The 24893-nt window shown below is 33.9% G+C and overlaps 2 protein-coding genes across 3 annotated transcripts in view; one reads left to right on the top strand and one right to left on the bottom strand.

Moving 5' to 3' along the window:
* LOC118196057 (uncharacterized) overlaps positions 1-24893 on the bottom strand; it is a 143286-nt gene that overhangs the window by 84382 nt on the left and 34011 nt on the right. The window contains exon 1 of one of the 2 annotated variants that reach the window (XM_085821539.1): positions 16853-16990. The exons of the other annotated variant lie outside the window; for it this stretch is intronic. The gene's annotated coding sequence lies outside the window, so the exon portion shown is untranslated. Of the gene's footprint in view, positions 1-16852; positions 16991-24893 lie in introns of those variants that run through there. 2 annotated transcript variants of the gene reach the window in all.
* LOC118186052 (uncharacterized) overlaps positions 1-24893 on the top strand; it is an 81545-nt gene that overhangs the window by 29615 nt on the left and 27037 nt on the right. Inside the window, exon 4 of the mRNA XM_035356043.2 lies at positions 6520-6668. Coding sequence (XP_035211934.1) covers positions 6520-6668 — 149 coding nt within the window. The remainder of the gene's footprint in view (positions 1-6519; positions 6669-24893) is intronic.

Genomic DNA, 24893 nt, shown 5'->3' with positions numbered 1-24893 from the left:
TCATCGTAATAGGTACCGTAATTGAATAAATGTAATTGATTTTATAAGTAACTCCAACCGTATCCGGCCGCCGTATGCCTTTCAGTAATGTCGAGAAGCAAAAAATACTAGAAATCTCTTGGTGGCCGAAAGGAAATTATGTAAGACCGACAAGAGCATTAATTCCTCAGTTGTTGTTAGTTGATAATTCAGCGTGAGTGCCGAGTACTGAGATACCTATCTGTTAGCTTTGCTCTTTACATGCCCTTTGCATTGCGTTGTGTTTAACGTTCTTAGTAGTTTGAAGTGTAACTACGGATTGTTCTCTGTGACATTGTGAGGAGTTGTACGACAGCTTTTGTGGAAAGTTCAAGAACTGCGAGGTGTTGTTATTGATGAAATAAATTTTATTAAACTATTAGCGGACCTGTGTGCATTCAATCTGTTACGAACGCGTATTCACACAAAAATATATATATTGTTTATTTTCACATTAAAATTTTCAGTTTATTTTCAATTTAAATTTTTATTATTATTATTATTATTTTACGTATAATGGGTAAGTTTCCACTTTTGGAAATAGTTCATTTTAATAGGGAAAATCTTTATTAATGGTTTTACTTTGTATTTTTCTTTGCTTCAGGGAAGATGAGAGTTTTCGGGTAAACTATTAAGTTTAAAAAATATATTGGAATGTTTCATCAACTAGTTCTGGATATAGAAAAGCAAGGATTTTCTTATGGAAGAGGCATTGTGACTAGTTTTGACGTATCGTCCTCCTGAAGTCGTTATATTAGAGTTGATAGGACTCCTCTTCTTTCGAGTTCTTTTTTTGCATCATTTATTTTTGCTTTTCTTGTATTGGCTTATTTTTCTTTTTCTTTTAACATTTTTCAGAACTCTAATTCTACATTTAAAGATTTTTTTAAATTTATTTATTTGAATCTCAATTTTTCGTCTTTGTGAAAAATTGGTTCTAAATTTCTTTCTTTATATATATGTAATAATAAAATTCCATAATCAACAATACACTTAAAATTCTAACTGTATGTTCTTTTCATTTTTAATGGCGACGTTCTCTTATTTGAAAGTACGTGGAATTAAATTAACAGCTTCGTAGTCAAGTTGTTTTCCCCGCTTTTTCTACAAGTACAGTTTTAGAATGTTCTGGAAATATTTCAAGCGAACTGGATTGGCTGACGAGGCTGACGTCATTTCTTGGAAGCTCCGCCTTTCCAGAGGCTATAAAAAGACTCGAAAAAGGAATATCGGGGGTTTTTCTTAACTGTCACGATGCAGTAAACTTCATACAAAAAGTTATTAGTAATTCTTTTATTTACTCCGGATATCTGATTTTTGTAACTACTATTTTCTCCTGAATAATAAATAATAGATCCTGTTTTTTAAACTTATCGTCTGATTACTTAAGCTACGACTACATTTATGATTCTTCACCATTCTATTTATTCCGGACAAAAGCTGGTACATCACATATATACATTTTGAGTTATATATATATATAAAGAAAGAAATTTATATATATATATATATATATATATATATATTTTGTGCGGCCGGTTGCAGAGAAAAAGAGAGGTGCACAACTAGATGTTATAGCAGTCCCATATACAAAATTTCAGCATTCTATGGCTACTTGTTTATGAGTTATGATCAATACATGAGTTATGCGCAATACATGCTTAAATTACACACTGTGACCAACAGGAGTTTTTTTAACATACCCACTTCTAGATTTCAGCAAAATATAAGTAAAAATTTCAGGTTTTTTTTTCCGCCTTTTTTATATGTATGTTTTGACATACATGTACTAAGAAATTTTGAAAACATTTTTTAAGTTTTTTTAAGTAATTTTGTTTTGTTAACTTTTTTCTTTTCTTTTCCGTTTTTTTTTCTTTTTTTTTCCTTTTAATTGGGGCCATTCATCTACTTTCAGATCGTGCATTTGGCCCGCGTGCATTTTGCGTTTTAGATTCCTGTACTAAACAATCTTAGCCAATATTTGTGGAGATAAAGCTAACCTGTTAAATGGCACACTTGAATTAAATCTGTTGCCAGAAATATTTTCACTATCTCGGCGGCCGATCTTATTTCCTTGAATCAGGCGAACTTGAGATTAAATATTTATTTTCCTCTTGAATTATTTCTGGAAAAGGAACGGCTCACAGAAATGCCGCTGGCAGACGCAGGGGCGCCGATTCCGATGCCTGCGCTGTGTCAACCCCTTCTATTCTATATCGATCGGGGTATCTCTTGGCAACAGAAAATCGATGTTGGTGCTTTCTGAGTATGCGGGTGTCTCCACGCAATATTCAGATGTAGGATCCGGTTTTTTTCTTGTATTAGATAATTTACATATTAAAGTAGAACTTCTTTAAGAATAGAGTTAACAAGATAGATTTTATTGGAAAGTGGTTTATTTTTTTCGACAAATAATCCAGAAATACTGTGAAAGAAGAAGACTTGGCGTATAGTTAATATTTTAGGCCAATACGTTTGTCTCATTTAAAAATTCCACACCCTTTCTTTTTTTTACAAAAAGCGAACTTTCAGAATGTTTACATATTGTCTGACCGCGATCCATAAAAACAAATACGCATGTGCGGTTTGGACCGATTTATTTACGAAACAGACTAGTTGGCTCTAATCTGTGCAGAGGGGGGAAATGACTTTGCTTCTTTATTAATTCTTTTCTCTGTAAATTTAAGAAATCAGGCTTCCCAGTGATCATGGCGTAGGAAAAGAATAGTGAAGAAAGCTATAAAAATAGTCTTTCAAATTTCCTGTATGTCCTCAGGTTATCCCTTGTGGTGTAGTGGCCGAATCCGCTACACAGAACACCTGTTGTGTTCCAGGGTTGAAATGAACTTCTAACTCAAGTTCTAGGAATAATACGAATTTTAATTACAAAAACATAAACGATGTGGAACATTAACGATTTATAACGATGTGGAACTTTGTTGCATTCAGTCCCGTAATTTCGGAAAATTGTTAAACAGGAAACAACAGCATACACGAGGAGTCATAGTTCTAGCGGGCCGAAATGCCCATAGCCCCAGCAGGAAGGTCCCGGCTCTTCTGAGAAAACCACCTTCCTTTCTCGCTGCCAAAAATTTTACTAACTCACGGTGTCGTTAACTCCGCTGAACCCCGAGGGGGGGAGTTCTCCACTCGTACATAACAAAAGTGTGTACATTCCGACTCCCGGCGAAAGACTTCTTTATCCCTGAACCGTTGGTGTGACCTTGTAGGCTGAAACCATAAAAATTAACTATGGGACTTAGACTAAAAGAGAAACACGCTAATGTGACAATCAAAATGGTAAAAACAACCTTTTATTTAGCGTAAGTATATTGAAACACTCAACCAATTTCGAGGGCAGCTAAAGGTCTCTCGTCATCAGGAGAAAGAAATACCTAGAAAGAAGAAAAAAAAGGGGAAGGAGTCTCAGAAACACGTGGTCCTTATCAGCACTGCACGTGGTTATAACCGGATTTTTAATAAGAGTTACACTGGCCTCCTACTTTTACTGAGCCAGGCTATCTGATCAAACATGTAACACAAAGGACAAGAAAAATTAGCGAAGTTAAAAATAAGGAGCGAGGGGCAACTGCACCTTCACGCTCAAAATCTGAACTTCGAATAATACCGCTTATAACCACGTGCAGTGCTGATAAGGACCCCGTGTTTCTGAGACTTCTGAGATAAATTGCAAAAGTCAATAATAAGGTCTTTGATAATATTGTGCCCTGTAAAATGCTGTTTAACAAACTTTAAAAGTAATTTTAAGAAATTGCGCTTACAAGTATGCAACCAAGTAATTGTATTTTTAGTGAAATTATCAGTAAGAAAGTAATTATTAATATTATCGTTTAACTTTTTTGTATCTATTGTTGAAAAAAAATTATTTTTTTGTTTATTACCTGCTCTGGTTCCTCGTAATGTTTTTTACTGAATAATTGCACAATTTTTTAATTATTTTAACTTTAAATTTGCTTTTTACGTATATACATGTTTGTTAATACATATATATATATATATATATACATGTTTGTTAATACATATATATATATATATATATATATATGAGGATATATATCCCTCATATATATATATATGAGGGAGTTGAAGCCGAGTCGGAGTCTAAAACTCCAGACGTTGGAGTCGGTCATTTTCTCTACCGACTCCCCAACCCTGTTAGAACAACGTTATATATGTAAATCTATATACTAAGTATATATAGTATATACTAAGGCGCACTTTGGAGACACTAAGAACGCAAATTACTTTTCGTCAGTCGGCCCAGCAGAACGGAAGATATAGAACTGAGCTTTTTTTTCACTCCGCTGTGTACATTCACCCGCTGTGTACGTTCATTTGCCTGTTACAATGAAACAGTGTTGCCTTGTTATTCGAGGGTTACCTCAATTTTCTTATCGTGTAAGAAATAAATGGTGTTACAAGAGGGACAAAGATACGAGCTAGTTTCCCTTCGGAAAACCTCCACCAAAGCATTCTTTCCCATTGGTAGATAGCCCTCATGTGTTTTGCTATCTTCGTATAACTTAACCTAGTGTAGTCATTTATTAATGACTAATTACAGGTGGTGGTGGTGGGTTTTTTTTTTTTTTTTTTTTTTTTTTTTTTTTTTCAGTTTAAGAAGAAAGTTGAGTGAGAATCGCGAGCGATATGAATTCACGAGGCACAGCACCTTTCATTTATAACATTCATTGCTGATTCGCAAACAGAAAGCTAAATTTTTGAGAAAGTTATTTATTTTAGCAGTGTTTTTAGCTTTAAATGTATATAAAAGGAGTGTTTCAAATGCTATATGTTAGGTATCTCTAATACAGAATTTCTTTCAGATTTACCTACGTCTATAAGAAAAATCTGAATTTTATGATAATAAAAAAAGCTTCGAAATAATGTATAAATTTAAATAATGTGTAGTTTATGAAGAAAAAATGTGTTTATCAGACAACAGTAGGGAATATTACTTTTGTTTTAAAAATGAAAGCGATACTTTCATGATATTCTACAAAACCGTGTTTCAACACTGTTCATGTCATAGAATTCGAAATATGAGTATACGTATCATTTATATGTAAATATTTGTAATTGCCTAAAAATCTTTTTGATATTTATAGTCGACATACCGTATATCTTTATTAGGTATTTTCTTCCTTGTTCTCGCATGGCCTCGTGGCGTAATTGGAAGCATACTCGACGCGTATTCGAGAGGTCTAAGGTTCGAGTTTCAGCGAAGGCGCTGCACATTTTTCACGTCTCTTGCTTCAAAAACCCTAATTATTATCCAACTTATAAGTAAATATTTCTCATCAGAAAAATGCATTTGGTTCTTTTAATGAATTTGAATGTTTTACTTTGGATGAAGGCAGATCTATGATACTCTACTCCCTCGAGATGACATCCGAACTAAGCTCTTTATATATCCTCTACCTAAGCTCCTAACGACCTAAGCTCTTTATATAGGCCAAGCGGATTAAATCATCCCGATGATACACATCTTTATTCAATCTTAAAAAGAAATTTATAAATTTAGATAAATTATTTTGTTACATTTTCTGTGACACGTTGTTTATTTAGTGCTTCGAACGATAGGTATAATTTGTACATTAACATTTAACAATACATTAATTATCTATGATGCTATTAAACTGAAGCTTTTAATTCTTTCGCAGCGAACTCGTTCATAACACTGAAGAATTGCAGTGTTATGAACATCGGTAAGTCGCCCGAACACCTTCGTCCATCTTTTACCAGGTGCTTTGCCCCATCACATTAGTGCTTGACTCATTGATTTCGCGAGTTGTTAAATGACACGCCAATCATTTTTTCGAAGCGACTTCCCTCTCTTTTGCTTAGCGTAACGTTTAGGTATTAATGCTCGCACTTTCAATCGTATCCTAAGGGGAAATTGCACACAGTGGGTGAAACCGCGCAAAGATCTCCAAGAGAGAAATAATCATTAATAATTATAGCATTGTACTTAATAGGGGAAAGGAAAGCCATTCTACAGCATTTCGTATGCACGAGCGTTCCAGATGTTTGAGGTGTACAGATTTTTGGTCTCTCTCGATGCGAAAGAGTTAAGGATAAAATTGCATTTTCCCCCTTCTTTTGATTTTTTCCAACAAAATTTCTTTCTTTCAATGCTGATACAAGGTATTTTCTCCGTCCTTTCCGCATGCGTTCGTAGTGTAACTGGAAGCACGCTGGATGCATATTCGAAAGGTTCGGAGTTGAAATTCTGGCCAGGGCAAAGCGGAATTTTTTGTTTCTTGGCTTCGAAGCAACCTAATAACTCTACTGCAATGGGTTTTGTATCAAACGTTCTTTAAGTTAAAAAAAAAAAAAAAGCTATCTTTGATACAAAAACTGATAAAATATCTCAGAAATACTGAAGTTTGCGATCTGATTATGATTACATTTACAGTTTCATATCTTGTTGATTAAACTGTTAGAATTTCATAAAACTCAAGGAAATGTATTCATTTCTAGGTGTGTCCACGTGACGGACATCGGAGTGGGATACCTGTCGACAATGGTCAACTTGAGAATACTCTACTTGAGGTGGTGCACCCAGATACGAGATTTCGGACTGCAGCATCTATGTAGTATGAGAAACTTGCAAGTGTTGTCTGTAGCTGGTAAGTCTTTCAATCGATTAATTGAAATCTTACTTAATCGCTTACTTCACTGATTAATTGAAATCATGTTACATTTCAACCAAGCCAAACCAAGTAAAGTCTCTTCTATTACAGCACTCTAAGCTGCTCCGCGATCTTGTAGAGTCTGTTAGGAATTTTGGAGTAGAAAAATGTGAGGAAACATCTGCGTCTTCGCTGGGATCTAAGCGAATTCGTTGTCACTTGGATAAGATAACCGCTTACACTATAAGTTGTAGTGTAGACGAGAAAATACAAGTGATAAACAAAACAGTTGTTACAAACTAGTAGTTTCTACTAAACAAACGAACTAGTAATTACTCGTCGTAGTTCAAATGAACTAGTTGTTAGTTGGATGAGATAACCGCTTACAATAAAAGTTGTAATGCAAACGGACAAATAACAAACAAACTAGTTGTTACAAACTACAAACAAACAAATTAGTAGTTTCTACTGAACAAATAAACCAGTAGTGTCTCGTTCTAGTACTGTAAGGTATTTTATCCCTCTTTTCAGTATATCTTCGTAGTGTAAATGTAGCACACTCGGCGCGTATTCGAGGTTAGAGATCAGGCGAGGACGTTGCTCATTTTTCATGTCTCCTGCTTCAAAAAACTTAATGACTTTACAGTGGCCCCCGAACTAAAAGCTGGTGAACAATAATTCGTCACTACCGGTATAGGGCGACTGGGTCCCCTAATCCGCTGTCGTCCTTCAAAACAACGAACAACAGAAAAACAAACTAGTTGTAAAAAATTACAAACAAACAAACTAATAGTTACAAATAAAAAACAATCTAGTAGTTACTCTTTGTAGTACAAACAAACTAGCTGTTAGTTGGATCAGATAACCGCTTACACTACACTACAACTTACATGAGAAAAAAACTAAAAATTGAGAAAAGTCTGAAAATGAATTGAGAAAAGACTGAAGTGTATGCGAACACTTAACGATGCATCGGGAATTCTAAACGTATATTGCTATGCTGCTTTTAAAATTTTTGGAATTTTGCTGTTCAGTTGCATATGGCGTAAGTGTGTTATGTCGCGAATTTTAATTATTAATATGTGTTTTAAGTTATTATTATTCTAATGTTTTTATTTGTATTCATGTATATTTTAATCTGGAAAAAGTATTCTTAAGCTGTTAAGGCTTTATTTAACTCGTTATTCGTGAGTAGGAATTGTAACAAAGGCGAGAGATGGTTGCGAGGAAACACATCTGGTTTATTGGTTTATGGCCTTTTTACTAACAGTGGAGGCAGTAGGGTGTTGTCGCCTTTTACTAATGGCGTTTGAAACGAAAATCGTCTTCCTTTCGCTTCAAGACAGTGGGGTTTTACTAAGGTAATTGGATTCTGGTAAAGCTTAGTTCCGCTTTACCAGAGTTATCTTTAGTTCCTCTTAGTTGGGTCCACTTTGTTTCCCACGTTTTTCCTGCGTACAGATGTTGGCTCATTGTGATATTTTTCTTGTTTTGGATTCGTGGGGGTCATTTTCTCAGTCTAGATAAAGTAAAATTCTGGCATTGGTGTGATTTTAATTTTATGATTTTTGAAAGCCTATGAACTCACAGAGGCGGAGAAACCGAGATTTCCTGGGAGGTTTACACCTTGCTAGAATTCATTCTGATTCTGATTTTCAAGCTAAGAGAAAGAGTGGGGGCTTGACCCCTTGCGGGTCTTGCTCTCGCGAACGGCATGTACCAGCTATGGATTCCCGGCTTTGATGAGATGAGAAATTACATTAAAAAAAGGCGCTAGAGCTGATCGCAAAAATTTATAGCATTGTCGTTTCTGCATTATAATTTTCCGAGAATTGTTAATAGGTATTCTCGGGGTGATGCAGATACCAGTGGGTTTCTTGTTTATCCTGCCTAGTGCCTTTCCAGTTTAGTTTGGGTCCTTTCAAGGCGTTTTTTCCTGTTTTATTGAAGCGTTCCTGATAAAGACTGTTCCGGATTTAAAAGAAGCATCTCGATACCTGTGTCTTCCTTGGGTCTTGATTTTGTTGAAGCGTTAGCGTTCCTGATTAGTATGGAGTTTTACTGAATTGGGGTTATTGATTTTTCCCTAGTGGTCTTCACAACGCGCCCTTGTACTAAACCAATACCACTATACGCTTGTTTATTCGATTGATCTTTGGTATATTATGAAATAGATTTGTTTTGATTCTGTTATTTTTTAGTTAATTTGTTCGGCACCATAAGTTGAGTCAAAGTTTAAAGTCATAAATGTTTTAAAACACCTACTTTTCAGATGTCCAACAATATCTGATCAAAGCCGGGAACCCATACCCGCAGCCCGCCGGTACATGCCGCTCGCGAGAGCAAGACCCGCAAGGGGTCAAGCCCCCGCACTCTTTCTCTTAGCTTGAAAATCAGAATCAGAATGAACTCTAGCAAGGTGTAAACTTCCCAGGAAATCTCAGTTTCTCCGCCTCTGTGAGTTCATACGCTTTCAAAAATCATAAAATTAAAATCACACCAATGCTAGAATTTTACTTTATCTAGACTGAGAAAATGACATCCCCACGACGAATCCAAAACAAGAAAAATCTCAAAATGAGCCAACATCTGTACTCAGGAAAAACGTGGGAAACAAAGTGGATCCAACTAAGCGGAACTAAAGGTAACTCTGGTAAAGCGGAACTAAGCTTTACCAGAATCCAATTACCTAAGCTTAGTACAATCCCCACTGTCTTGAAGTAGACAAAATTGAAACTACGACAAAGCAAAAGGAAGACGATTTTCGTTTCAAACGCCATTAGTAAAAGGCGACAACACAACACCCTACTGCCTCCATTGTTATTAAAAAGGCTATAAATCAATAAACCAGATATGTTTCCTCGCAACCGTCTCTCGCCTTTGTTACAATTCCTACTCACGAATAACGAGTTAAATAAAGCCACGGCTTAAGAATACTTTTTCCAGATTAAAATATACATAAATAAAATTAAAATATTAGAATAATAATAACTTAAAACACATATTAATAATTAAAATTCGCGACATAACAAGGAAGAAAAGGATGCTTAAGAATAAAGTTAAAAAAAAGAGGTTTATTAGGATTCAGTGCAATAGTAGACCGGTAGACTACTAGCTCTGCTAGTGAGTAAAAACCCTTTTGCGCGACCGTTAAAATCTAAATCTTTCAATTTTTTAAAAAATTTTTGAATGGTCTAAATATTACGTAGTCTTTTCAATGATCAAAATATCTTAATGAATGAAAGTTTATGAAAACAAAAGTTAGAAATATAATTTATCCAAATTTAGCTAAATAAATATTGTAGCGGAAACAGTTAGCTACAGTTCTTCAAAAGCAAATCTCAAAAACCGTGTCATTTAGAAGAACAGTGTCTCGCGACACGGAGGGGCGCGCGCACACAAGGAAAAAAAAGAAAAAAAAAACTGACAAAGCCTCTCGAGAGGTTTCAGTGGACGGAGGCTATATCTTCCTCCGTGGTTTGGTGGTCAGAAGATTAAGATTAAGATCATCCTTTTCATTTTCCAGGTACCAACTACATAAGAGTTTTTGCCTATATCTCTTGTAAGGCCGGAGGCTGATCACTTTGAGTTTAAATAAGTGAGGATGCAATGGTACCGCGCCCGCAGGCGAAAATGTCGAGGTGGCAAGTCATAAGGATAAGATATTCTTTATAGATGAATTAAATCAAAGTTATGTCGGAAAAGAACTCATATCCCTTCCTCCCCCCCCTAGCATGTTCTCCATCGGAACTGGAGAGGATTTGCTCATTGTAGAGGGTTCAAAATCGGTGGCACTTTATGGTGCACCTTGGGCAGCTGTTCTCGGTGATGATGAGATAGTTAAATGACCGATCGGTATTGGACGTTTCCAACGAATGTATTAAGTCTTAAGTGTCTGGCCATTGGAAATGACCTATCTTGTTGACGTAGTAACTAGATCATATGTTTAGAATACAGGAGGGTGTAACTCCGCTAAACTGATTACATTTAAAATTCAGGAAATGTATTATTGCAGAAGATTTTATTTTTCAAATAAAAAATGATTCATCACCATCTTATGAGAAACAGAAAATACTGCAATGTTTCCTTGGGTTCCTTCCTCTGGATATGGAAACGTTAACGGAGGAAAGATTCTTGAAGAATTTTCAGAGCAGAATTATTAAGTATAACCAATGGAATGTGAACGAAAACAAACATTAATGTCAGAAAACTGTGGCCAACAATTCATTGGAATAACAGGTTATGAAACCGAAGACAGCATTCTTTGCCTTCTGCCTTTTATTATTAGAATAATTCTGTTCCCAACGCCCACATTAGTTGCTAAATCTTTTGACGAATGGTACAAGAACACAGCTGCGAATACAGCCCACGTCTCACTTTTATCGTTAAATCATGTCTGGAGACGCACAGTAGATCATGAAAGAGAGATGGGAATCGGCTTTTAATGCTTCAAAATGAGAACTTTGAGAAGTATTAGAAACACGACAGGTGGAAGTGATAGATCTGATAACGGTAGGTGCTCACAGCTGCGCGTTTAGAATTCCTACTCGTCCCTACCGCAGGTGTGTGTTATCAGAGTTATTTACATTATTCCTCTGTCATGCTTCCTTTTCTAAGCTCACATATTGATCCAAAAAATAAGCAAATCATTTGTAGTTCAGCTTGTGAATAATTAAACATTTTTTTAATAATGAGACTTGTAAAAAGATTGTATAATTAAGTATCTTTTGAAAATTTAAACGAGGGGAGATAATTTTATAAAGCAATTCAAAAGTTAAATTTGACTTATGTCTCCTATAAAAGAAGCTCCAGCTGGTTATCGTTCGTTAATTTATTGAAAATCATTTTAATAAGCAAAAATAGCTTTAAAAACATTGTTAAAATTACATGATTTATACCGCATTCCCGAATAATGAGAACGTCAGTTTTAAATGCCGAAAAGATTTAATTATATTATTCAAATGCTATCACATTTTAGCCTTTCTACACACGAGAATTTGAAATGTTTACATATATTTCTATATTATCCTGAGATATACACTGTTCTCCAAACGTTAAGGAACAGACAACATGTTTTTTGTGTCTAATTTGAGAATGAAGCAACATAGAAATCCGAAATTTAGATGACATGTTGTTCACTAAACAGTTCTTTAATGAATGCGACATAGGATGTTTCTAAAGTTCAACACAAACAGAAATTATAACAAAAAATTGCAATCTTGGCAGAGAAATCCAGCCTTGGAGAAACAGTATAGCACAGTTTATTGAGCAAAAATGGGGTGGTAACATTGCAAAAATGGGTTCTAATAAGGAATACGTCCACCGCTAGCAGCAATACTTAGGCGGCAGCGACTTTCCATGCTGTCAATTAAGCTAATGGTCAATGAAATAGGAAGCAACGACCAGACACGGAGTAACCCTTGTTGAAGCTCATTTAACTTCCTTGGAGGAGGACTTAAAGCAGCAGCCTGTCTTCCATGGTAATCCCAAAGATGCTGTAACGGATTCATGTCTAGAGATTGAGCTGGCCATTCCATCCGCTCCATACCGTAACCCTCAAGATATTCTTCAGCAACCCGAGCTCGGGTCTATCAGAAGAAATCCAGGACGGACGAATAACAGCGGCATATGGGGGACATATTAATCAAGGGTCAATCAATCTCACATGGGTCAAAGTTCCTCCATGGAATACATGCAGGTCAGTGTGACCACCGAGAGATATCCCAGCCCAAACCATTATTCACCACCTCTGTAACTGTGTCTTTCCGCAATATGGGATTCTTTGTATCTGGTACGTTGTTCCTTCTATATCAGCTGACGACCTGAATCACTCTCCAATGTGAGCCTGTACTCGTCTGTGAAGAGAACAGACGCCCATTGTTGACTGGTCCAAGTGGCATGTTCTCTTGCTCAACCTAAACAAGCACATCTGTGTCCTTGGGTCAAGGGACAGCTGGTCGTCTTGCATACAGACCTGTACTGTTCAGGCGTCTGAGCACTGTAGTAGCTGCTCCGGCGTGCGACACTGTGCATCGGAAATTCTACAGATATGCTCACTTTAAAATGTTTTTGCGATATTGCTGTTGAACTGAATTTTATAGTTTAATTGCGAAGAACAAGTAACACACAAAACGTTAAAAAAACCGCCCCCTTTGAACGTAATTTAAAATCTGAAACATTTCAGATTATTATTATTATTATTATTATGCTAAATTAGTAAATATTGTTTTTTTCTCATTGTTTGATATTATTACAATAGCCGTAGACAAACGTGATCCCATTAAGCGACGCCCACTGTAAAACATATAGTTAATATAATATTATTCTGCTCTAACCCAACGTAGCGCAGTTTAAAACTGCATATAAATTCATCTCGGAATTATTCGTCTAAAAAGAATGAAATCATACAAGCATGATTATCATTCCGCATAAAAAAAAATGCAACCTCGAAATAACGCCACCTAGCAACAGGATAGCTTTGCCAAGAATGGGTTAAGCCACTACAACCTAGATTAAAGAACATTTCTTGTTGGTGAAGCCGTTTCAATCCGCCTCCCTTGCTTTCTTCCTTATCTCCTTGGCCTTCTTTTCTTCCTGAACCTTGATTTTAGTAAATGGTATATACGCAAGAGGATTTAAAATGTTTATTTTGCCTAATTTAAAATTAGATTTGTAACCCAACGGCTTTCAAGCGCATGGTCTGGACAAGACAGAGTTTATAAAATTTTAAATGGCAACAGTAAGAAAAAGCTTTAAAAGAAAACGATTTTTAGAAGAACAGTATGACAAAATATATAAGGAAAAACAACGTTGTACAAGATGTTGAAGAGGACAGACAAGTGAAGGATAAGTATCAACGATAGAACGGGAGCTCTGTAGATATTTTGCCTTTTTTGGGGGGGGGGGACTTCAGGCATTTACACGACTGGTAATTCTTCCTTTCATAATGTGAATAATAAAATATAAATGCATTTTAGCAATAAAGTTCTCAGTTATCAACACACATACCTTCAGTGTAATGTTAATTTTAAAGGAGAAGAATAATATATTTAGGAAGCAAACAACGTTTATATTTGTGAAGGTTTGGCTACAAAATGGCAACCCAGTGCGGCGTCCGAATAATTTATTTGTTTGAGAATAACCCAGTGTTTACGACTCCAAGACCTCGAGATGCTCTTATCGAGGTTTTTAATTAGTACTTTCACGAGCGAAGTCTTCACCCAAAAATTATTTTGGAAATTTCATGAAGTTTCGGTTTCACCCGAATGTAACAGATAAGTGTTCCAAGCTTTGTAAATTTTATTTTGATTTCTAAGTAATTTACGATTGATACTTTTATTCGATGTTAATTTTCCAAATATTACATAAGTGCCAATGTAATTAAAAAATTAATACAATTTCTGAACATTAATTTTTTTCCTTCTAACAAACAACGATTAGAAGTTTAGCATTTTGGTTATAGATTTTAGTTTTGTCTTAACTTCGGTACACTAATATGTTGCATAGTTTTATTCTTTTTTATTCGTCGCAGTTTTATAAATAAATAATGGCATTTTGGTTAAAGATTTTAGTTTCGCTTAACTCCGGTAGACTAATATGTTGTATAGTTTTATGCTTTTTTACGCGCCGCAGTATAATAGTAAATAAAATAATGGAACATTGGTTATAGGTTTTAATTTTCCCTTAACACCGGTAGACTAATATATTGCATGGTTTCATTTTTTTATGCGGCGCAGTTTAATAAGTAAATAATGACATTTTGGTTACACATTTTAGTTTGCTTTAGTTCTCCGGTAGACTAATATGCTGCATAGTTTCATTCTTTTTTATGCGGCGCAATTTAACAAATAAATAATGGTACTTTGGTTATACATTCTAGTTTTCTCTTAACTCCAGTAGACTAACATGTTGCATAGTTTGATTATTTTTTATGCGTCGCAGTTTAATAAATAAATAATAGCACTTTTGTTACAGATTTTAGTTTTCTTTTAACTTTAGTAGACTAGTAAGTTACATAATTTCATGCTTTTTTACGCGTCAAAATTCAATAAATAAGTAATGGCATTTTGGTTATAGATTTTAGTTTTCCCTCAACAATGGTAGAGTTATATATTGTATAGTTTCAGACCTTTTTATGCATTACAGTTTAATAAATAAAGAAAATATCGTAAAGCCGAAGAAAATCTTTAAAACATGCAAAGCGAGAGACTGCAGATTATTGAAAAACTGGATTACAAAAGTTCAACTAAAATTTGAAACAGCGATCCTTTCAGGCAGTGATCGGCTACTATTTTTTCGTTTGGTGACACATTTAATTGAAATTAATGATGTAAGTTAATTAAAATATAATTTTTTTTACTTTTAACATTATGAATATTTTAATAACATTTCGTTATTAAGGATGTAGAGATCAAAAGGGTCTTTTTATTTAAGCAGGATACAGAAAAATTCAACTGTGCTCTGGCTAGGTTTCGAATTACGAAATCTGCCACATGTTTGTTAAACTTGGTGACGAGTTATACCACTAACTGCAAGGATTACGATAATTCTTCACGAACTTTCTATATACAAAATTTTCTTTACAAACGCAGCTCATTAAGTGCAACGTTTTAAGAACGTAATTTATTAAGGAGACTCACACTTTAAAACCTTTAAGATCTTCGAATATATGACCACTGTAAGAATTGGAATATTTTATTTATTTTAAAAACAATTACTTCCAACATTTTACAGCTGACTATGTAATATAGGTGCTTTGGGAACTAGTAATCAGAAAGTTTGTGTTGTCACAAATATTTTTATAATTTAATCTGATTTGTTACAAAAAGTTTTATGCGTTTATGTCATGTTTTCCCCTTGCGCGCATGATATTTTAAAAATGGCTAATGGTACATACTTTAAATTTGATGGAATTTTTTATATGGGTACTAGCTTCTAATTGAACCAAAAATCTGATGAATATTTTAATATTAAAAAATTTTATGCACGAAAGCATTACAGATTTTTTTTAATAAAATACATTTTATAAACTCAACTCCAAATAAAATAAAAATTGAACACGAAATTCTTAGGTTTTTTTGGTTCACAATAGTTTTCAAATGTTATGAAAGCTATATATTAAATATGGAATTAAATTATACGATAGAATGTTTTAAACTGTGCGCGCGAGGTGGAAACATGACGTGAACGCATAAAAATTTTTGTCACAAATCAGAATAAATTATAAAAATATTTGTAGAAACACAAACTTTCTGGTTACTAGTTCCCAAAGCAGCTATATTGTGTAGTCAGTTCTGTAAAACGTTGGAAGTCGTAATTGCTTTTAAAATAAATAAAATATTCCAATTCTTGCAACAATCACATATTCGAAGATCTCAAGGGTTTTAAGGTGTATGAGTCCCATTAAGAAAGTACTTTTTAGAACGAAATATAAATAAAAAGAATAATAAGAATAAAATGTTTCGAAATATAAGAACAAAATAAGTAACTAATTTCAGCAATTCTTTCATGGATTTCAAAGTATATTTCAGCTATATCACGTATATATATGCATAAAAGCTCATCTGTATTTAATATAGCCAACAGTAAAGTGATAATGTGATGATATTTAAAAATAACGATTATGATAATGTTTAAAAATGATAATACTTAAAAATAACGATTATGATAATGTTTAAAAATGATAATACTTAAAAATAACGATTATGATAATGTTTAAAAATGATAATACTTAAAAATAACGATTATGATAACGTTTAAAAATGATAATACTTAAAAATAACGATTATGATAATGTTTAAAAATGATATAATGTTTATGATGATACTTAAAAATGATATAATGCATATGATGATACTAAAAAATGATATAATGCTTATGATGATACTTAAAAATGATATAATGTATATGATGATACTTAAAAATGATGTAATGCTTATGATGATACTTAAAAATGATATAATGCTTACGATGATATTTAAAAGTGCTACAATGCTTACGATGATACTTAAAAATGATAACACTTAAAAATAACGATAACTTTCAGATATATATATATGTATAAAAAATAAATAAAGGTTTTTCTGCTTATAGCAAAATAACCATAAATTCATTTTATTCCACGCTGTCTTTTTATGCTTCATGTGATAGAGAAAAACCAGAATTAATCAAAAAGTACTTACGCCGAAAGCATCAAAGTAATTCCCCTCGAAAAATGAGTTTCTCCTAAATAGAAATCCATTCTGTCACATATATCTTATCGAAATAAAGATAAAGTGTAAGAATAACATCAGAAACAGCAAACTGATATATGGGAATTGCAGCTTATGACACAAGACAGAGTTCACGTTGAGTCCATTATATGTGGTAAATCAGATATCTACAATATCTTTTCCTTCCAAAGTCTGTTAATGTTAACAATTGTGAAAAAGGATCGTTTTTTCTTAAACCCGAAAATGTTTTCGGTTTTATCATGCAATTAAAATTCTGCCTTGACAAAAGGAAAGTTATTATCGATAAATACAGCACAAGACTTTATATCTATCTTTTAAAATGCAGCAATTCATTCATTTTAGCTCAATAAAATGAACCATATTTGGTTTGGTTTATTTGATTATGGCAAATCACTCGAAGACCATCAGCCTAAGAGGAAGAATGCCTTCGTAGAGGATTTTCTGTTGTTGGTGTTATATGCTCACTTGTCTGACCTATAGTCAGCCCGAGCCAACGAAAATCCTCGCGGCAAGGAGTGTCTGTCGTTGCCAACAGCCTTGAACACAGTACCAGTGGCAATGCAATTTAGCTCAGTTCCGCCCCCCAATTTTGATGGAGAGAACCCCGGGGGGGGCACGGGTCCGAGGCTCTCCCTCCACTCTTCTTCTACCACTCTTCGTCGAATGTTTAGAGTGCCTTCACGCCGCACGGACACTATACATTTACAAGCCTCCATGCCTTCTTCGGGATTCGAACCCGGGGTTTTCGGAACGGCAGTAAACGACGCTAACCACTATACCGGATGGGCGGTGGAGGACTTTCTAAGGACAATTGGGCCCTGCATCCATTTTTTTATGCTTGAGGAAAACCCCGAGAATGTCCATGCAGTCAGCCCATCTGCCTGAAATGGAATCCAAGTCAAACTGCTAGTGTTCAACGAATTTACTATTCGGCCGCAAGTGGGCTTAGTGACCTTTTTAAATACTGTCCGTTTTAGTAATAATCTGGTATATTTTTATAACCTCAAGTTTTATAATCATTTACTCTGTGACTGTTCTTAATAAAAAATACTTCTAAAAGCATTATATATTCTAGTTTCGCTGCAAAATCATAAGTGTAACGCATCTACTTGTATACTATTTTTACATACTTATTGTCGGTTTTATTTCTGATTAAGAAAAAAGGAAAAATCAAAATTGTTATTATACTTCTGTAAGGATCCTAAGTTTTACTAACGTTTATTTTATTTTAAATCTTTACTATCACTTCTTATTTTCTACTTCCGGCCAGAATTAAAAGCTTTAACTTATTTATGCAAATTTGTCTTGCTAACGCCAAGTACTTAAGTTGTGGCTTTTTGCCAAGCAAGAGAGAGGAAGGAGCTATTAGAAGCATGCCGCTTGCCATAGTAGTTTTACTCGTTTGCTGGTTGCCTTCAAGGCCAGAGGTTTAATCCTCTTGATAATTTTAAACGTATCGTAGTTTTAGCAGCTCTCTGTACTACATACGGATTTTGTTAAATAACGGCCAATCTTAAAGTTAGGCACTTGTATATTAATCCAGAGTTAGTTTTAGTTATAGTTTTAGTTAGTATTTTTATATTCTTACGTTCAGACCACAAGTGGTTGGTCTCTGTTTTCCGAAGTTCCGGAAAGCTCTGTAAAGATAGAAAAATAAAGGGTTTCGTATACCCTTCCTGAGTGTATTGTCTACTTCACAATTTATTGAACATAGCTTGAGTAAGCTCCCTGTTCCGAGTCAGGACAGTTCATGTTTCCAAAGCAAGTAAAGAGGAACACAAGTCTTGATACTTCTTAAAATTTTCAGGATATCCCAGCGGGCCACTGAATATTCAGAATCTGTCCAATGGATGTCGATTAAATACTGTACTTAGATATTATAAATATTCAATAATATAAGATATCCCAATAATTTCTGATAGGTATTAATCGACTTTTTAAAGGAAGGGTGGGAAGTGCAGCTTTTGGATAATCTATATATAAATTATTTTCTCCCTCCTTTCTGCATGCCTTCGTGGTGTAACGGTAGCACACTCGTCGCGTATTCGAGAGGTCCAGGTTCGAGTCCAGGCGAGGGAATTGCGTCTCTTTCATGTCTCCTACTTCAAACCTAATTACTCTTAATATTAATATCCAGATTTGAAACAGAAAAAAACCGATATTATTCACATATTAGATATGCATTGGATGTTCAATACAATCTAAACGTTTTTGGAAATTTAATGAATTTTCTGATGAGTAGCCTGATCTTGACCGGTGAGATCGCTGAACACTCATAGTTAGACTCGAGTTTATCTCGCAGCTACATGGGAGCTTTTGTCTTTTTTCTCATGTGTAATGTGAAAACGAACCGGTCCCCCTTAGAAGATCCTTCACGAAAGCATTCCCTCTCATAGACAGATAGTCCTCTAATTTCTTTGTCTTAATTAACTGATCCAATTCAGCTTTGCAGTAATTTGGCAGAAGATGTAGATACAACAGCCAGTTATATTGTAAATGTTTGTAAATACAGTAATAAAGTTCAGAATTATCAACGCGTTGCCATTATTTTGTATCCATTCCTTGTAGATAATGTCCAAATGATAATTTTTATGAACACTTACAGCATGAAAGTAAGAATAATACACCCGAATAATAATTTTTAGACGTTCAAACAAATTAATCAGTGTTAACTTTTATGAATTTGTAATACTAGTTGCGAAGATTTTATTACAGAATCTTCTTGTTCATCTACATACTTCCTCGAATTTTCTACTCTGTTGTCTTTTTTGGCATCACCACAAGCTTGTCTTCGCTCATTTTCACTCGTGCAGCTAAAAGAAGAAGGTTTTGTAGTAAAACCTACGAAACTATTACAGCAAATTCACAAAAAGTAACACTGATTACTGTTGCCTGAACCTCTAATAATTTGCAGCACCATTTTAACCGATAAAAAATGCTGTTAATGTCATGTACTACAAATTTCAATACAGAAGAACTATCTGCGCTTCGCCTTTTTCTTGCTTCTCTGTTTGACTTATAACATGAGAGACCTAGTTTCAGTATGATTTGCTATTTTAAGCAAACTGTTACAGTGTTAGCTAGGAATGAGTCGATTAATGTTACGTTTAATGGTTTTTTCTCCCTTAGTTACCAACCTATTGATCACACTGATACACATAAACACTAAACAGAAGATCTTTATGGTATATTATGTGTAATAATAAATATTTAATGGCCTGAAGGGAAAAAGAAGACAAACGATGCTTCCAATAACAGGCGGTCTGAGACATTCGATAAATGTATTTATATTAGGCATAACTCATTTGAGACTACCGTATTTCCTCGCATATTTCCTCCTCAAGTATCCCTCCAGACTTTCAGTTAGTTCCGAAAATTTTAAAAATATTCTCTTCCGCTATTGAATATATTTCATTCCTAGGAGAGCTAGTTTATTAATAAAGTTCAGATTCTCTTTAGCTTTCCTAGATCCCCGAGATTCCATGTATCTTTATTCAATCTATTCAGTTTATATCTGCATTTAATCGATTTTATTTTCCCTCGAATTTATTTTTTAAAACCTATTTTATGCGCATTCTCCGCTAAGGAACCCGTTCGTTAAAGTTGTTCTCATCCTGAATAAACATTCCGAACATGTAAATTTAACTTATATCTATTATTTACGTTCCACTTCATTGTAACCTTATAAGGTATTTCTCCCGCCTTCTTAGCGTGCCTTCGTGGAGTGGTGGTGTACACGCTGGGCGCGTATTCTAGAGGCCCGTGGTTCGATTCCCGGTGAAGGCGTTGCTCATTTTTCAAGTCTCCTTCTTCCACAAAATGCTAATAGCTCTATAAGTGGCGCCCGAACTACAAGGGTAAGAGTTGGTGATTCTTCACACCCAGGATTTGGCGATTGGGTCCCTTAAAAAACCCCAGTCGCCCTTTAAAAGGGAAAGTATATAAAGTATTCCCGGATGAGCCCGGACGCGGAGGCTCAGCTAGTCGATAAGGAGGAATGTTTTATGATTCTTTATTTTAGTTGATAAGATGATGTCACTGAAGGAGGTTTTATGTGTGGCCAGTTTATATATGTAATACTGTGTGGTTTATTATATCCAATATATATTTTAACGGAGGAATTAAAGTATTTACGTAATATTTAATTTTATTTAAAGAAAACTCTAAATAACACGTTGCCGTGATCATACTGATTCGTAATACAGTATCTAATAATGATATTTCCTATTGTAATGAAGGCATCCCTCCCCTTAGGCAGATAGCCCCAGTGTGCTTTGCCATAATTAAATACACCATACACCTATTGTAATGAAGGAAAGGTTTCAAGATCCGGAACAAGTCGCAAGTTGTGGAGGTTTCGATGAGTTATATCATGCCTCTCAAGACAAATATCGGAAAAGGAGATAAAAAAATGGTTGCAAGATGTAAATGCCTTTTAACTCATTTGTTATATTGTGACCAATCCCTATAAACAGCTACAACTCGCTGTTCGGGAAAAAAATTATTGCATTATTTAATTTTAGATGTAATTTCTAATTTTTTCCATAATTTTTACCGTTTCTAATTTTCAACACATTCTAATTTTAAACTTATTTATTACATTTTCTGACCGTATACATGATCTTTAATAAATTTTAAACATTATTTTTAACTTTTTAGCTTTCTAGTTTCCTACGCACTCTTAATTTTAACATATTTGTTATATTTTTCTCACCGTTCTCATGCCTTGATGAACTTTTTAAAATTTTAGATGTAATTATTTTACTTTTTTGCTCTTCCCTTTATAGTTTCCTACGTACACTTAAATTTTAACACATTTTGTATGCTTTCCCACAATGCGCATGACCTTAATTTAATTTTCGATGTAATATGATTTCTTTTTTTAAACGTTTACTTCATAGTTTCCTACGTATACTTCATTTTAACCGATTCAGAATACCTATCTTAAAACTATTTCCTTAACATAATATTCAGAACTAAATACGAAATAAGCATATTTATGAGTAGAATATTTACTGTTTTAAAGCAAATGAGGATAGAACTTTGCTGAATTAGTTATTTAGCAGATTTCCTAACAAGTTTTAGAAAATGTGCTATAGAAACCAATTATATTTACTCAGAAATGGGTCTTGTCGGCTTCAGACTTGCTATGGGAAAACCGAAGTTCACTTTATCTAGTCTTATCAGTACACACACAAAATTCAGGAAACATTTTGTTGTACAATCAACACTTTGGATACATTTCATACTGATTCTACTAACTTTTGATTAGGATTTCTGAAAGATAAGCGTATTTATGCTACATATTATTAAATTAGTCCCAAGCGCTATTGGGAGAAAATGCAAATTAAATACTTACATAACCTTAATACTCACATAATTAAATAGTCACATAAACCTGAAGTTCACTTTATCTAGCTTTATCAGCACACACACAAAATTCAGGAAACATTTTATTGTACAATCAAAGCTTCGGATACATGTCATACTCATTCTACTAACTTTAACTAACTTGCAATTAGGATTTCTGAAAGATAAGTATATTTATGCTACATATTATTAAATTAGTCCCAAGCGCTATTGGGAGAAAATGCAAATTAAATACTTACATAACCTTAATACTCACATAATTAAATAGTCACATAAACCTGAAGTTCACTTTATCTAGCTTTATCAGCACACACACAAAATTCAGGAAACATTTTATTGTACAATCAAAGCTTCGGATACATGTCATACTCATTCTACTAACTTTAACTAACTTGCAATTAGGATTTCTGAAAGATAAGTATATTTATGCTACATATTAAATTAGTCCCAAGCATTATTGGGAGAAAATGAAAATTAAGTACTCGCATAACACTGGGAATATCCCACTTTTTAGGAATAGTAAATTTTGTCTTTTTTTCGGTAAAACCTTGTAATTACCGAATTACTTGCATTAATAGAAAACCTGAGTGAAAAATCATCTCCCATAAGCAGTATAAGTTTAAAAAAAAGTATTCTTATGATAAATTATCAAGTCTTAGGAAGTAAGAATAAGGTATAGTGATATTCATTTAAAACCTAATAACAAACAGTCGACAGCTAAATAAAAATATACTTCGATATAAATAAACATTTTATATTAAAATATATACTTACTGAAATATTTTTTTCCACAAATTTTTCTATTTGGTCTATGTAAAGGTAAAAATGAAATACTCTTTAAAAAGTCGTCTTTGTCATATACACAATTACAAGTATTTGCATAAACATTTCGAGTAAGTCTTTTATTAAAATGCATTGTCGTTGCTGCTTTGTCAGTATTACTACAGCATTTTCTCGAGCCGTGTCCATTACGGAGGGTTACCGTGCTGGCTTGAATGATCGACTGTACATCCCTCACAGTTGTCGAAACTAGTTAAATATTCCTGGTAAATCGCGTTGTTAAATTTTCTGCGTATATTGCTCACTAGTTAAATGTTCCATCTGCTGGCACCTCGAACGTCGATTTCCTTATCTCCTGCGGTAAGATATTTTGAAATGAACTGCCTAATGAAGACGACTACAGAAATAGCTATTAATAATACTGACAAAGCAATACTGTCAATGAATTTTAAAACACTGGTCCAAAAACTTCATGCAGACACTTGCAGTTGTATTTACGAGAATGATTACTTTTAAAGAATATTTCATTGTTACCTTTACCTAGACCAAATAGAAAATCTGTGAATATATATATATGTATATATATATAAACAAAATCAGATTAAATAGTAAAGACAAAGAAAAACAGATTAAATAATAAAGAAAAAGAAAATCTGAAAGGTTCCAGATTTTAAATTACGTCCAAAGGGGCGTTTTTTTAACATTTTGTGTGTTACCTTTATTTACTAAATATCATGTTCTTCTTACTTAAACCACAAAATTCAGTTCAAGAGCAATGTCGCAAAATAATTTTATATTGAGCATATTTTTAGAATTTCCGATACACAGTCTCACGCGCTGGAGATAAAAATGTTTTTTTTCTGTACAGCGTTGACATTGCTCCCTTTGAAATCCTTGAGTTTGTTAATCAAAAATTCGTTAAAGTTTTACAAAATAAGGAATCGATAATAAAACAAATTCCAAATGGGAAATTTGGGCTTCCAGATCCCGATGTTCGGAGTAGGATTACGTCATTCAAAATTGGATAGCTCTAGGTACCGTTGTTTTATCACAATGTGAGAAACATACATACATTTATGCAGATGCTTCATTATTTAATTTCTTCAAATATAAAACAGGGCGATAATATTATCAATTTAAAACAACAGTTTGAAAAGTGAAACAGACATTCAGAGTGATTCACGCAAAATCGCAAAACGAAAAAATAGTCCCTCGGGGCCAAAGCCTCTAAAAAAAAAAAAAAAAAAAAAAAAAAAAAGAACTCAAAGCTTTCAGATTTTATATTACGCCCAAAGGAGCGTTTTTTTTTTAAGGTTTTGTGAGTTACTTTTATTTATTAAATATTGTGTGCTTCGCAATTAAACCATAAAATTAAATTCAACAGCAGTATCATAAAATATTTAAAAATAACACATCTTCCGAATTTCCGACAGATGGTCTCCCGCGTTGGAGATCAAAATATTTTATTCCATACAGTGTTGCCAGTGTTCGCTTTGAAATCACTGAATTTGTTAATGAAACATTCCTTAATGTTTTACAAAATATGAAATAGATAATAAAAAAAACTCGAAATTAGGGCTTACATGTTCTGGTGAAGGAAAGCGTTATTCACAATTAGATGTCTCGAAGTCCAGCTGTTTTTCTTTCGCACTGCGAGAAACGTGCATACATTCATTCAGATTCTTCATTATTTATTTAAATATCATAGAGGGTGATAATGTTTGCTAGCAACAATATGAAAAGTGATACAAGGCATTTAAGTACTTCGGCGCAAAATGCCATTTCGAGACTAATATCCCATTCGGGATTAACGTACCTTTTGGGATATTAAATAAAATTC

This window comes from Stegodyphus dumicola, chromosome 8, assembly GCF_044657685.1.
Source record: "Stegodyphus dumicola isolate Sdum_Otavi_A_Nest chromosome 8, ASM4465768v1".
Lineage (NCBI taxonomy): Eukaryota > Metazoa > Arthropoda > Arachnida > Araneae > Eresidae > Stegodyphus > Stegodyphus dumicola.
This window is presented reverse-complemented; position numbering and strand designations above follow the sequence as displayed.